This window comes from Candida tropicalis, assembly GCF_000006335.3.
Source record: "Candida tropicalis MYA-3404 genomic scaffold supercont3.7, whole genome shotgun sequence".
NCBI lineage: Eukaryota > Fungi > Ascomycota > Pichiomycetes > Serinales > Debaryomycetaceae > Candida > Candida tropicalis.
The window spans coordinates 101,979-117,796 of NW_003020059.1; the positions used below are offsets into that span (position 1 = coordinate 101,979).

General features: G+C 30.4%; 6 protein-coding genes across 6 annotated transcripts; 4 read left to right on the forward strand and 2 right to left on the reverse strand. All coding sequences in view use genetic code 12, as the record gives it.

The window, feature by feature from the left end:
- Nucleotides 1-91: 91 nt before the first annotated feature.
- CTRG_04895 (uncharacterized protein) lies at nt 92-802 on the forward strand (the record flags this gene model as incomplete). The annotated part of the gene is made up of 1 exon (XM_002550551.1): nt 92-802. One exon carries the CDS (start codon nt 92-94, stop codon nt 800-802), a length of 711 nt encoding a protein of 236 aa, XP_002550597.1.
- Nucleotides 803-2,039: 1,237 nt separating this feature from the next.
- On the forward strand, nt 2,040-2,876 carry MCM1 (transcription factor; the record flags this gene model as incomplete). Its single annotated transcript, XM_002550552.1, has 1 exon — nt 2,040-2,876. One exon carries the CDS (start codon nt 2,040-2,042, stop codon nt 2,874-2,876), a length of 837 nt encoding a protein of 278 aa, XP_002550598.1.
- A 3,986-nt stretch (nt 2,877-6,862) lies between these two features.
- On the forward strand, nt 6,863-9,460 carry CTRG_04897 (uncharacterized protein; the record flags this gene model as incomplete). The annotated part of the gene is made up of 1 exon (XM_002550553.1): nt 6,863-9,460. The coding sequence occupies one exon, from the start codon at nt 6,863-6,865 to the stop codon at nt 9,458-9,460; it is 2,598 nt and encodes an 865-aa protein (XP_002550599.1).
- An 86-nt stretch (nt 9,461-9,546) lies between these two features.
- Nucleotides 9,547-11,148, reverse strand: CTRG_04898 (guanine deaminase; the record flags this gene model as incomplete). The annotated part of the gene is made up of 1 exon (XM_002550554.1): nt 9,547-11,148. The coding sequence occupies one exon, from the start codon at nt 11,146-11,148 to the stop codon at nt 9,547-9,549; it is 1,602 nt and encodes a 533-aa protein (XP_002550600.1).
- Nucleotides 11,149-12,792: 1,644 nt separating this feature from the next.
- Nucleotides 12,793-13,485, reverse strand: SSR1 (Ssr1p; the record flags this gene model as incomplete). Its single annotated transcript, XM_002550555.1, has 1 exon — nt 12,793-13,485. The coding sequence occupies one exon, from the start codon at nt 13,483-13,485 to the stop codon at nt 12,793-12,795; it is 693 nt and encodes a 230-aa protein (XP_002550601.1).
- Nucleotides 13,486-14,884: 1,399 nt separating this feature from the next.
- CIP1 (Cip1p) lies at nt 14,885-15,787 on the forward strand (the record flags this gene model as incomplete). The annotated part of the gene is made up of 1 exon (XM_002550556.1): nt 14,885-15,787. One exon carries the CDS (start codon nt 14,885-14,887, stop codon nt 15,785-15,787), a length of 903 nt encoding a protein of 300 aa, XP_002550602.1.
- Between the last annotated feature and the right edge of the window lie 31 nt (nt 15,788-15,818).

The following is a 15,818-nucleotide window of genomic DNA, read 5'->3' on the forward strand; positions in this document are numbered from 1 at the left end:
AAAAAAAAAAATAAGAAGAAAAAAAAATTCAAGAAATTGAAAATTTCAATCTTGATAGTTTTGGATTATCAAGAACCATATTTACTATATAATGTCTACCTCACCAGTTTCATATCAGCCTACAAATATAGTGCTTGCCAAAGTTAAAGGATATCCAGCATGGCCAGCAATGGTATTAGAAGAATCTTTACTTCCACCGCATATACTTTCCAAACAACCAAAATCATCAAAATCAACAACAACCTCCACCACCACCACCACAACAACAGTTAAGAAAATTGTTCCTGTTAGATTTTTCAGCGATGATACATATATTTGGATAAATATTAATGATATAAAGCCATTAACTAAAGAAGATATACAAAATTATTTCAAAAAATCAAATCTGAAAAGAAAAATTGATTTATTATTAAATACTGCTTATGAATTGGCAAATGATCCACCAGATATGGAACAATTTATTAAATATGGTTCAAAAGGAGTACCTGAAGAGTCTTCAGAAGATGATGAAGTATTAAGCATACCTGCTAAGAAGAAACAAAAACAAGCACAATCACCGAAAAAGAAAACTAAAGATAATAAAATAAAGAAAGAACCTATTAAATCAAAACCAAAACCAAAATCTAAAGCTAAACCCAAGGCAAAACCTGAACCAAAACCAAAACCTAAACCAGTTGTTGTTAATGAATATGATGATGATTGGGGATTAGACGATTTCAATAAATATGATAAATCTACTGGTAATTACATTTATGAGACAGAAGCAGAACAACAAAAAGTATTTAAAAGTATTCGTATATAGTTTAGACTGTGTATTTATCTAGTAGATGTTTGATGTTAAAATATGTAATATCACACGTGATGTATTCCACCTGATTGGCAGTCACGCGTACAAATAAACAAAATGGAAAACCGTGGTCAAAGATGCGTAATCATTCAATAATGTAAACTTTTTTTTTATTTTACCCTCCCCCTATCGGTCAGCATTTGTAAACCCGAACCGAACGTACCTTAAATAGGGGTAAGGGGTGTTCGTGATTATTTAATCAAAGACCTACTTGGAGCGGGGGGGGAATTATTCTCTACAGTTCATTGAATCCGGAATTATTCACCCATGGTTTACCTATTAGATATTCAGAACTGTACTGTAATAACCAATCAGGAATGATTCCAGAACATTTCCTCATTGATAAAAAAAAAGCAAAAAACTGAAACCGGATACCCGGATACAAAAAAGGAAGAAATTATTTCGAAAACAGAACACATACAATTAAATAGCAGAACAAAAAAAAAATAATAATAGAAGTACTCTACAGTATTATAATTATTACAAAATGGTATCTTTCTCCTAATACTCCAACAACGTGGTAATCCTCCACGAGTTGTTGTTGTTGTTGTTGTTGTTGTTGGGGGAGGGAGGATTGCAACTATTAATTTAGTTTTAACAATTGAGAAAATAAATAAATTAAAAAAAAAAGTCGTGTTTTTGTGGCCGGGTCGTGTAACATTGTGTATTGACTAATAATTTCACGTGATTTATTTACACCCTTTCTGCAATAGTAATTTGCTGTTGTATAAATTAGGGTCGTGTCCCTTTGTCCAATTAGCATTTCTTCTCCTCTTCTTCCTCACCCACCTCCCTAAAACAGTAAATCAAAGGGGCGTTCATTTTTTTTTCCTCTTCCAATCTTTCACCCATTTTTTTTTTTTCTTTCACTCACTCACTTACACACAGACACATAGAATATCAATTGTCTTGTTTTTCTTTTTTTTTGCAAGTTATTTCTGAATTAGGGAATTCAATTATATTTCATTAGAAAATTCAAAAAGTGTTTGATATAACTATCCAACCTAGAGGTAATACAAGTGCTAGAGTGGTGAATACAAACTGACAAAGATCTAAAAGTTTAATCACAACAATCAACAACAATCAACAAACATATAACTCAACTGTGTGTTTTAATTTTTATTTATAAATATATATCTGGGAAATATCTATTTGGTACAAGTATGTTGAATATTCATAAAAGAAACTGATCATGGTCATTCATAATCAGTTTGTATATATAAGCTCAAGGATTACTAACAATTTGTTTAGATTAACAATGGTTACTATGAAATCTGAAGAAGGTAATGAATTTGATCAAAGCCAAGATCAAGCTTCACAACTTTCTAATAATCCAAATGTTGGTGGAACAGGAGCAGGAGATGATGATGACGATGAAGATGGAGGAGCATCAGGTAAAACTCAAAAAGAACGTAGAAAAATTGAAATTAAATTTATTCAAGATAAATCAAGACGTCATATTACATTTTCGAAAAGAAAAGCAGGTATTATGAAAAAAGCTTATGAATTATCTGTTTTAACTGGTACTCAAGTTTTATTATTGGTTGTTTCTGAAACTGGATTGGTTTATACTTTTACTACTCCAAAATTACAACCTTTAGTTACTAAATCAGAAGGTAAAAATTTGATTCAAACTTGTTTAAATGCTCCAGAAGAAGGCTTAGGTGATGATCAAGAAAATCAAAGTGATGGTAATACAGGTGATTCTCCAGATCAAAGCCCTGCACCAAATCAACATCAACAACAAAATCCAAATGCAATTGCGGCTGCTGGTCATTCACAACAAGTTCAACAACAACAAGCTCAAGCACAAGCTCAACAACAACAGGTACATGCCCAACAGCAGCAAAATGCTGGAGGTATGCCACCAATACCTGGTCAACATGGTGGATTAGCTCAACATTATCAACAAGGTAATGCTAATCCTGGAGGTCCAGGTGGTCCATTGCAAGGTAATTATGGTGATCAATATCTGTATTTTGGAAATATGCCAAATAGTAATATACCTAATCAACAACAATATCAATAAACTGATAAGGTTAATTAATTGAAATTGGGGATAAGGTTTTACTATATTGGATTATATATTTTTTTATATTTAGTTGTTCTTCTTTTTGTTATTTTGTTTTTTTTTGTATTTAATTCTCAGATGGGTGATTAACATTGACCTTGTATTATGTTGTTATTTGATTTATTATTATTATTATTATTATTATAGTTATACTTATTGTTATTTTCTTTTATAAATATATGAATATTTATCCAAAAGTTATAGTAACATTTTGGGATTGCTCATTTTGCAACTGAGTTACCAAATCAAGAATAAGATTTTTCTTTTGTGTGTAGAGTGAATAAGTGTAGGATGTTCGTAATTTATCAAATTAGGTAATTTGTACTTTCCCATTAGTTAACTAAAATAAAGTACATAAATAGATTAATGTAATTTACGAACATTTACTTGTACAACAAGGGAATAATTATGTTTTGGGTTCTGTCTTAAAATTCCAAGTTTAATTGATGGTTGACGATGAAAAACAATAAGAATAAGAAAAGTATATTATAAAGTTGTTTTGGTTGTATGTTCAATGTTATGGGAAAATAATACCAAAATAAGACAAAGTAAACGACGATGAGAGTTGTGAAATTTAGTTGTGTGTAAATAGAGTCTGTTCAAGAAGTTGTACTTATTTGATATAAACGGTATATGTAAACTTTATTAAATTGATTTAATAACTTTTTGATTGATGAGGAATGGATCTACCCCAACTACGTTTTTGAACCTATTTACGGCGTTTTTTTTGTTTTGTAATTTTTACTTATAACGAGGGGTATGATTGGATTGGGTTTATTCAAAGTTGCTAACAAGGAGAGAATGTGCTGTTATAGGAAGATGTAAGTCAAAGCTGAATCAAGATTGTTTTGTTATATACTTGATCTTACTTTGAATTTAATACATGCTTGTAAACCTACAACAGCCAATAAATGATGGATATAAGTTACAAGCTTAATAATAATAATTTACAAATCCCGAAATAATACAGAGAATATCCAGGCTGTGGAGAAATACTACACATAAGCTGGCAAACCTTATTAAATAAGAACAATCTCCCACAACTCTCATACAATAAAAACCCAGCAATAATAACAACAAAGAAAATGCACACAAAATTACATCATCCCACATTATTATTCCCTTCGGAGAAGAGTTTATGTGAAGACAAATTTCATAATATGAATAGTTAAACATCTGCTTGACTTACCCCGGCTTGTTTGAATTAAGTGGTTTTTCTAAAACAAGGCAAAGAAATGTTTTTTCTTTAAAAAAACAATTGTATGGTTTGTATAATTTCAGTTTTAGAGATCAAGATGAAACCGGTGTAAAAAAAAATGGATTTACACTAATGATTCTACCATATCTCTTGCTTCCCCCCCTCTTTTTAGCGAATTACTTGATTCTGAATGAAATTTTCATCATTAAACAATCAATATTTTACACATACACAGAAATGAATATTCTCCACTATTTTAAATTATTAAGTTGAAAATTATTCGAGATTTTTAAACAATACTAAAGTGGTGGAGTATTGTTATTTCTTCTTGATGAAATTTTTTCAATCGATGTAATATTACTTAATTTTCGATTCTTCATCCTCTAATCATCCTCTGATTTGCTCTGCCCATCCCTGCCCCCCTCTTTATTTGCATTACATATTTGCTCAATTCTAGTTTTTTTTTTCATTCACTCATTCAGTCTTTTAAGTTAATATCAAATAGCAAGCAAATTAATGTATAGAAATAATTTGTGGTATGTTCTTGACAATGGTTGGGCTTACAATACATATGCATTATTCACATCTAAACCGTTCTCATCATAGAAGAAAAACCAAAGTCTAGAATCATAATCCAATGGAAAATATTATAAAGACTTTTGCTTGTTTCATGATATTATTATAGCTATTCCACAAAACAAAAGTCATATAAGAAGAAGAAAGAAAGAGAGGGGGGCGTTAGGGGCACGGAATATTATTAATCTTAATCTCGATGGTCATTTAATGTAAGAATCAGGGTAACGTATTCTCTATTGCTTGTTTTTTTTTTAACCTTTCTTTTTTTTTATATATACTTTTGGTTATTATGTTTAAGGGGATAAATAAGTATCAGTTGTTTGTTTAATTCTTGAATTGTTACCCCCAAGGGCGTAATTGAAATTATTGCTGTTTAAAGTTGACTTTTTGTAAATGATCTTGTTTTTTACTTAATGCAAAAAAAAAAAAAAGAAAAGAATCTCAAGAATTGACCTACTATGCTGAATTACTTATACTATGTATACCACACGATTCAAGGGATTCTTGCTTGTTATTCTTCTTGGAGAATGAAAAAGTAATAGTCAGGTGTGCATGTACATCATTTCCTACTATAAAACGATGTGTTTGTCTGTATGTATATGTGGCTAAACGTACATAATTCATGGATCTGCATGATATTTTTTTTTTTATTTTCTCTGAAGAATAAATTCTTATTAGGAATACTACCCGCCATGTTTATAGGTTGTAGATGATGAATGAATGAATGAGTGAAGAAATGAAACTAACATGATCATACTTGTGACATAACTTGACATTATTATTGAATAACTCATTAATTATAATAGGGGGAAGGGGGTTTCAATTCATTCATTCGAAATAATCGTAGTATTATTATATATTTATATATATAAACCCTCTTTTTCTTTCTCTTCTTCCTTTCGTCTCTTTTTTTTTTTTCAATTTTCTGAAGTATAATTATTGCTTTATAAGAATTAGAATTATTTACTTCTTAAGTTATTACTGTTTTCTATTAAATTAATAATTAATAATTATAATAGAAGTTAGAGAGAGAAGCAGAGAGAATATTAATTGAATTCAATCATCATTTACATAGTATCATCAATATCAATCCATCCATTCATTCTAGTCAGTGTGAGTCCTTTACCTACCTCCTTGAATTGAGATTGAGATTGAGATTGAAATTGAACAATTGCAAATTGGTAAATTTGGTAAACGCACAACTTCCTAACTATTGATTGATTGTGCATTTTTGTGTGCGTGTGTGCGGGACAAAAACGAAAACAACAACAAAGGAAAACACACCACCACACAACACAATAGAGTGTATTTGTGACTATCTACACGACCATATAAAGTCACCCCGAAGTTGAATTGCAAGAAGAGCATTAGTTGCCCCAAAATCCGCCAGGACGGAAATTGCAATAAATTATTACAATAGAAGACAACACAATACAGTACAGTTCAAGTCTCAGGCTGTTGAATTACTGCGGAGATAGTATATATAATTCCCTGTTTGTTTGTTCAGGAAAGAGAGATTAACTACGCTTTCAAATTTTGAGTTTTGTTTTCGTTTAGAGGAAATATCAGTTGATTATCTTGTGGGGGCCTGGATAAGATCGATAATCTTATAATCTTTTCTTTTCTTTTGCCATCATTTTATTTAAGAGATATAAATCTTCAAGATTCCTTAGAAGAAGTATCGAAGATTGGTGATAATTTTTAGGACATTTTGAAAGTATTATCCTGTATACTTTCCTTAAAACAAGGTTTTATTAACTCCACACAAGGTTATACACAAAGTAACTGAAGATAGATATAAAATCAAAGTAAGATTCCCATTAATTTCCAAGAGCAAAACTACTACTACTATTACTATTATTACACTTACGGAATTAGATTCAGCTCAAGACGTTTGATAACTCAGTCCTATTGTTCTATTATAGTTGCTTGCTTTTCTAAAACAGATAAAGTGTGCATTTTTCAGATTTTTCAATTGAATACTTTTCTTGATATTTTTGACATAACACAGATTTTAATTTAGTAATCTGAAATCTGAATTCAATAAAAAAAGCCATAAAATCCAACAAGTTTCCTCGATTTATTCATTCATTTAGTAGTTTGCTGGAGAGATCACAGTGTTTACTAATCAAGAGCAAGTCCAAAATAAAAACGAGAAATATTATACACAATGATGACTTTTGATAATTATAATTCAACAAAGGATAATAATAGTGGTGGCGGATCAAATACAACTGCTACTGCCACTGCTGCTCCAACTAGAAGCAATACATCTTCAAATCAAGATTTATCTCAACATCATCATTATCATCGTCCTTCAATAAGTAGTTTCAATTCTTCAGGTCAATATTTACATCATCAACAAGGACAACCATCCCATCAACAACAAGGTCAACTATATTCACAACATTATGATTATCAACAAGGATTGAATATACCATTGATGCAATCTACTGGAGGTACTTCACCTACTCATCCATTTAATCAAACTACTACTAGTGCCACCGCGACAACACCAATGTGGAATGTACCATATAATACTCATTCATCATATTATCAACCTACATCATCAATTGGTTCATCAAATCGAAGAAATTCTCTGATTGATTCAACTAATATTTGGTCAACAAGTTCAAATCAACAACCATCAACAAATATCTGGTCTACTTCATTAAACTTGCAAACAGGTCAACAACAACAACAGCAACAACAACAACAAGTTAATTTCCCACCAAGTTTAGAAAATTATATAAGTACTTCATCAATAGTTCATAATAGATCATCACTGATTCCTGGTTTTTCTTCAACTCCACCTCCACCTTCATTACAAGGACCATCTCAACAACAACAACAACCATCTACTAGTCAACAATCTATTGTACCACAAATTTCATTGAAGGAACCATTTTCCACAACTACACCAACGGAAATATCTCCTAATCAATTTATTGATCCATTAATGAGAAGACGTTCATTTACGGATACTTTATCAAGTGGTGGTCCAACTCCAACTTCAACAACAGCACCAGCTACTACAATTACAAGTGCATCAAGTGCTACCACTCCTGGTGGTAGTACCACCACTGGAAATTTAAATGTAATTTCTGATAAGAGTACATTACAAATGGTTGATGATTATTTTGAAAGTGACCCTCATGAACGAGTTAAAGTCACATTACAATTGTTGAATGAAAGATTTTTTGATGAAGAAAAGTTTTTAGGAGATGCTTATCAATTGCCCAAATTTCCAGTTGAGAATTCATTACGTAATTATCAATTGATTTTAGTTGGATTTAAAGCTGGTAGAATTGATGTTTTTTATTTACCTACCAATAACCCCACTAATCCAGAATTGTTGAATTTAAAAGTTGGAGATTTAGTTATTGTTGAAGCTGATAGAGGAAGAGATTTGGGGAAAGTTTTTAAAATGAATATATCTATTGATGAAGCTAGATTGTTGAAGTTGTTGCAATTTCAAGAACAACAAGCTGCTTTAAATGAACATGTTGATAATATATTGGATGATATTTCCGTAAAAAGTTTATCAGAACAACAACAACAACAACAGCAGCAGCAGCAGCAACAACAACAGGGCCAAGGTCAAGGTAGTAGCGGTGGATCTGGTGGCGGTGGAACATCATCATCATCATCATCAACATCATCAACTACAGCACCACCAACTTTACATTTTCCAAAATCTGTGATTGCACTTGCTCAACCGAATGAAATTATTCAAATTTTAAATAAGAAACAAGATGAAGAAAAGGCATGTCGATTATGTTTGGCTAAAATTGCTAATGCCACGAGTGGATCATTATTGGGAGGTCCAACATCACCAGCAACACAAGATTTATTACAAATGAAGTTGATTGATGCAGAATATCAATTTGATCGTAAGAAATTAATTTTTTATTATTCAACTTCAAGAAGAATTGATTTTAGAGATTTAGTAAGGGAATTGTTTAGAATTTATAAAACTAGAATTTGGATGTGTGCTGTTATTGGATTGCCTTATCAAATTTCATCAAGAAGAAATTCCAATAGTCCATTGCTGGGTATGACATCGTCATCATCATGTCAGAATAATGTTACATCAACAACAACGGGTGCTGGTTCAAGTAGTGGAGGTGTTACAACTGCTTCTGGAAGTAGTTTTATCAATCCATTCATTCAACAACAACAACAAGGACAACAAGGAAGTACAACAACAACCATACCTACAGCAGGAAGTAATTCACAATATAATAATATTAATAGATTAGATAGAAGATTAAGTTTTCAAATTCCACCAACATATCAACAAGGACAAGTTCAACCTATTAATTACCCCCCTCAACAACAACAACAACAACAACAAGGTCAACAAGGTCAATTAACATTTCAACTGGATTTTATACCAAGAAGATTTTCTGATTCAAGAACAACATGGCAACCACAACCACAACCACAGCAACATCAACAAGAACTGTTTGTTATTCCAACAAAATATCAATTTCCACCACCTCCACAATCATCATCTCAACAACAACAACATGAACAAGAACATCATGGATCAATATCTGAAATGTTGCAACCTCGTAGTGAACAACAATCACCAGGAAGTAAAGAACAAGATAGAAACAAAGATATAATGATGAAAGATGATAGTAATGAAGAACATCAACAAGTACAAGATGATGATGATATTGAAGTTGATGAAGAAACATTTAGTAATCATTCAGGAGAATCATTTGTTTTAAAATCATTAGTTGATTCAATTAATCATTAAGAGGGATAACAAGACAGTTATTTATATATATACACCAAATTTTATGTAGACACTTTATATATATTATTAATATTATACAATCATGATTAATTTATAATCCATCTATCATCTCGATGATTTGATTTTTCTTTATTTATAATTAATCTTCCATTACACCAAACTTTAATACAATTTCTATCATCACCAGTGAAAATCCATTTACTTAATAAATCATTCATTTTATCATATTTATTATTATTATCTTGATCAAGATTAGGTAATTGCCAATTAAAAACATCAACATTTGAATTTTTAAAATTTAAATCAATTAATTGAGTATCAAATTTTTTACCAATTTCAAAAGAACCTAAAATATCTTGAAATCCAATTGCTTTAGCACCACCCATTGTAGCCATATAAATCCCATCTTTAATTGAAATTTTTTGATCTTGATCTTTCTTCATTGATAAATGATGACTTACTAATATTGAATGTTTTATAATTTGTAAAATTGAACAATCAAAACCTCCACTTACATCAGTACCTAAAGAAACATTAATTTTATCATGATATAAATAATTATAAATTGGAGCTTCACCACTTGATATAAAAGTATTTGAAGTTGGACAATGACTTATTGAACAATTTTTAAATTTAATTAATTCACGTTCTTTTTTATTTAAATGGATTGAATGAGCCAATATAGTATTTGAATTTAATAAATTATGTTTATCATAAACAGTTGCATAATTATCACAATCAGGAAATAATTCATTAACTAATTTAATTTCATCTTTATTTTCACTTATATGAGTTTGTATAGGTAATTTTTTAGATTTACTTAAATTCCCTAAATATTTTAATAAATCTCTTGAACAAACAGGAGCAAATCTTGGAGTTATTATAGGAATTATCAATTGTTCATTTTTAGGATTTAAATCTTCAATATAATTAATAACTTCATTCATTGATTCAATACAATCAGTTAAAGATTCCTCATAATTTGGATATGGTTCATTATGATCCATACAAACTTTCCCAACAAATCCTCGTTGTCCTTTAATTAATAATAATTCACTAAAAATTTTACTTGTAAATGAATCAATAGTTGTAAAATATGAAGCACATGTAGTTCCATTATTTAAAGTTTTTTCAATAATTTTTGAATATATATCAATGGTTAAATTAATATTTTCTTTAGTAAATTTTTCTTCTAATGGGAAAGTATATTCTTTTAACCATTTTAATAATGGTATACCTAATCCAATACCACAATTTGGAAATTGGGATGCATGAATATGTGTATCAATAAATCCAGGTATGAAGAATTTTCCTAAATCATGTGAATAATCAATAAATTCAAAATGTCTATAATCTCTTCTACCTCTACCTCTGCGTCTACCTTGTGTGTTATCATTGTCATCATCATTATAGTAACAATCAATAAAATATTCAATTGGTGATTTATTATTATGATTATTTGGATGATATTCTTTTTCAATGAAATCAATAATACCTTCAGAATTAACACCAACAAGGGTATTAAAATTAATTTCCAATTCATTTAATTCAGGTGTATGTATAAATGTACCATAATATAAAGTATAATGAATAGTATCCATTGCTTTAACATGGATTGTACTACTACTATTACTAGTAGTTGAATTGGTTGATTCGTTGATAGTGAAATAAGTTGCAACTGGTGCCATTTTTTGTTTAATTGTGAGTCAAAATAGTTGAATAAAGGTGAACAAAGTTGAATAAAGGTGAACAAAGTTGAATAAAGGTGAAAACTGGAGGGAATAATTGTTTGCTATTTATATAATTGTGGTTTTTGTAGTTTACTAAAAAATTTATAAAAGTGAATTTATTCCTTTGGAAATTCCGATTTTTTTTTTGTACGTATAAATTTTTGAAATTGCAAAAAACACGAATACAATGATTGCTACACAGCAAAGTTCTATTATATAATTAAAAAAAAGAGGAGTAGCAAAGTAGTAATGGAGATATCCGAGTGTCAACATGGGTGTCATGGAATTAATATCATTTGTCGTTACATAAGTTATGTAAGTTAATGTGTTATGGTTACCTGGGGTACTTCTTCCTCTCGCGTGTGTTGTTGTTGTTGTTGACACGGTTTATCTTATCTTGCATAATCAGTCTTATCTACAACTACATCTAAACACCCACACTAAAAATAAACTACATATAAATATCAAATCAACCGTATACTGATCTTCTAATTATGGATAGAGCCTTGTTTGGTCTCATCTACCTTGTAGAGTTTCGTCTCTTCATGATCTTGATCTTGATTTTAAACACTTTCATAATAACATTTGCTGTCATTGTTGATTATTGACACAAATTTTTTTTTTCTTTTTTTTTTTTTTCTTCAATCGGAGACCCGGTACCATATCCGGCACACCGGTTCACATAATTAAAATCAACTACAAACCAAAACCAACACCTTCTTTCAAAAGGAAACATTTACACCACTAAGTAGCACGTGTAATTGTGGTTGCTATTAACAATAAATCATGACAATTTCAGTAGGTTAATCACTATTTGTTTAGCTTCTATTTTGTTCCAACGGAATAACTTTAAATTTAAATTCTAATGTCAATTAAAAGATAAGTCGTGTATAATTGGTAACAAATTGCACGTGATCAAATGGAGTTTGGGTTAACTTCTTGAGGACTTATATATCTATCCGAGATTATGATTTAACTTTCATTGACTACTTCCCCCTGATGATATAAGAAATTAACTCGGTTGAATTATTAATTCGTAATTATCTTGAATTTATATTTTTCTTGTAATGTGATGATGATGATAATGATGCTAAGAATAGTCAAACCCTTAAATTCTTCATCTACAACTCGATTTTCCTTATTAAACCCTTGGATGACCTTTTACATGAATGGACCAAAGTGGACCATTAAAATATGATCATAGATAAATTGTCTAACATCTTCATTGTCAAATTTGCTCCCACTTGACATACAGTACAATCAACGTCAATGTCAGAGGTCTCACCAAAAAATTGAACCCCACTTCTACACACAAAATTAGAGCTACCCTGACAAGAAGTGTAAGCCATGACGTATCAATTAAGAATGCTAACGTATAAAACAACCAAGATGATCATCAATGTGCTTAAAAACAATTGAAACTTTTTTTTTTATTTATTTTCAATTTATGTAAAAACTATATAAGGTCAATATATAAGTTTAATAATAAAAAAAAACCAATCACTTTTCACAAAAATCAACGGAGGAAAAAATAAGGATATCTAATGTATATATATCTAGAATTGTAGAATCTAAAAAGAATAATGATGATAATCATATGACTTATAATAAAGCAGCACCAATCAAACCAATCATAGCACCCAAGCCGACTTTAGCGGCAGAGTCTTCAGATTGAGTAATGACTTCAAGGGAACTGGTAGAAGAAGAAGAGGTTTCTTGTTCAACAGATGAAGATTCTGGAGCTTCAGAAGTTTCAGATTCAGTAGTTTCAGATTCAGTAGTCTTAGATTCAGTGGTCTTAGATTCAGTAGTCTTGGATTCAGAAGTTTCTTCAGCTTCAGAAGATTCAGCAGCAGTAGAAGAAGCTTTAGTAGAAGAAGATTCCTTGGTGGAGGAGGATTCAGTAGCTTCGGCAGATGAGGATTCTTCAGTGGAAGAAGCTTCAACGGATGAAGATGATTCTTTAGTAGAAGAAGAAGAAGAAGATTCTTCAGTTGAGGAGGATTCTTCTTCACTTGAAGTAGAAGAAGCAGAACTGTAACCAGAACAAGAATCTTTGAATGCATCAATAGCAGCATCGGCATTACCATTTGGACAAATATCGTTCAAACATTTTTCAATAGCTGAAGATTCAGAAGAACAAATACAGTTCAAGTCATTTAAACCAGAACATTTTGAATCTTTTTCAACTTTAGCAACACAAGCCAATAAACAGGCTGGTGGGGTGGCACCTAAAGTAGTTTGTAAAGTTGAAACGATAGCCAATAAAGTAGAAATTTTCAAGAAAGAAGCCATGATGTAAACAGTAAATGATAATTAACGATAGTGGTTGGTGATGATAGTAGTAATAATAATTATAAGAACTGTGATAGTTGAACTCAAAAAGAAAGAAAGAAAGAAAGAGAGAAAGAAAGTGTGAATTAATAAATGAATAAATGAATTTGTGTGTGTAGTGTAGTGTATTTGAAATTTTTCGTCAGTTGTGAGAGAGAGAGAGAGAGAGAGAGAGAGAAAAATCTTCCAACTTTTCTTCTTCTTCTTCTTCCGATCGAATCGTAACTTTTTTTTTCTGCTGCCTCCTTTCTTAGGAGAGAGATTTATTTTTGGAAGTTTTTTTGCTTTTTTCCCTGTGCTTATCCAAAAAGGGTAATGGGGATGACGCCGCAGGTTACCAGTTAAAGTAATCAACAAACATTAACACAATCACGTTTTAGGAAATAGATATGCAGGAATAACAAAATGTACACGACTTTTATGCAGCGTTCACGTGATGAATTGTCACCACCCTCGACTGTAATGAATAATATATTCCCATAAGCTTATATTAATTTATTTTTCATCCAATAATCGATGCAGATGTGGTTACAGGAAGGATATATTAGCGTGAAAAAGTGATTGGGGATTGCAGTAATAATAGAAACAATCAGCTTGGTAAGATTTACTTCTCGCAATATTGAACATCAACACATTCACGTGGAATAAGGAAAGAGAAATTCTCATGATTATATATAATATTCAGCCCTTAATTCACATATGAGAGGAAAATTAAACTTTGGCGACGATTCCTTGAACCTAACCCACGGAAAGAGGGAGTAGCGTCAATTAATTATCCGACACGTATCCTTCAATTACATCTTGGCACAACGTAACTGATATTGTTATGAACTCTGAGAAAGATGTCAATTAACCAAAGTATGTGTTAAACTCTTTTAAATTTTTACTCCACAGTTATCAATGTGTCCCATACTTTCACAACGCCATAGTTGGACCCCACCTTATACTAGTAAAGTAGGTTATACATGGATAAGACTATATCCACATCAAGGAATAAATGTAAAAAGTGTTTTGACTTTTTATCCTTTTGATGTTTTTGTTTTTAGTTGATTTTGATTAATAATCAAATTTGTAATCAACAGTTTAAGTTATGTGTGCGAGATTAGAAATCAAAAATTATTATGTAATATAGTTATAGAGCCACACCATGAGAAAGACTAAACAATACATGTCACATCGAAATTCCACAATTATCGATCCCTGGAATTGACTCCTAAAAAAAATCAGTCTATAAATATGACTTGAGATTTCCCTATATATTACAAATTCTAAACTATCAATTCTACTACTACTACTACTACTACTACTACTACTACTACTACTACTACTACTACTACTACAAACAAATTATTATTACACAATGACTAAAACTTCAATTGCAATTCTTGGATTAAACGGATTCTTAGGTGCTCCAGTTCTTGAAGCTATCAATTCTGGTAAATTTGATGACAAGATTTCTTATCCAATTAAAGCCATTACTAGAAAAGAACCAACTACCAAAAGTGATAAAATTGAATATATTATAGCTGATATTAGTAAACCAGAATCAATTGATTTAATTGTTGAAAAATTAGGTGATATTGATACTTTTATTGAATTAATTTCTCCAAATCCTGAAATTTTTAAAAATATTGAATTATTATTATCTAAATTAAAACCAAAATTATTTATTCCTTCACAATTTGGTACTGATACTGATAAAGTTGATGAATATGCTCCAGGATTTTTATCAATTAAAGGTCAACATTCTAAAAATGTTAGAGATTTAAATATTAAAGTTGTTGATATTTTAACTTCATTATTTGCTACTCCAGGTGCTTTTCTTTATGAATGGGTTGGTGCAGTTGGTTTAAATGTTGAAACTAAATCAATTGATGTTATTGGTGATATTAATCAAAAATTTCATATTTCTAAATTGGAAGATATTGCAAATACTGTTCTTTCAATTTCAACTAATGAAAATCCTAATTCTTTACCAGATACTATTAGAATTGCTTCTGATGTTGTAACTCCACAAATTGTTATTGATACTTATTCTAAAAATCATGATAATGTTGAATTTAAAATTGCATCTGAAAAATCTGCTGAAGATGCAAAAAAGGAATTTGCTGAATCATTAGCTAAAAATTTTGAAAAAGACAAATTCCTTTGGTATTTACAAGTTATTCTTGCTCAAGGGTTGGATAATGGGTTGTATTTCAGTAAATTGGATAATGAATTGGTTAATCCAAACGAATCTTTATGGAAATGGGGTAAATGGTAATTTCTACCTTGAACCTACATAGTTTATGTAT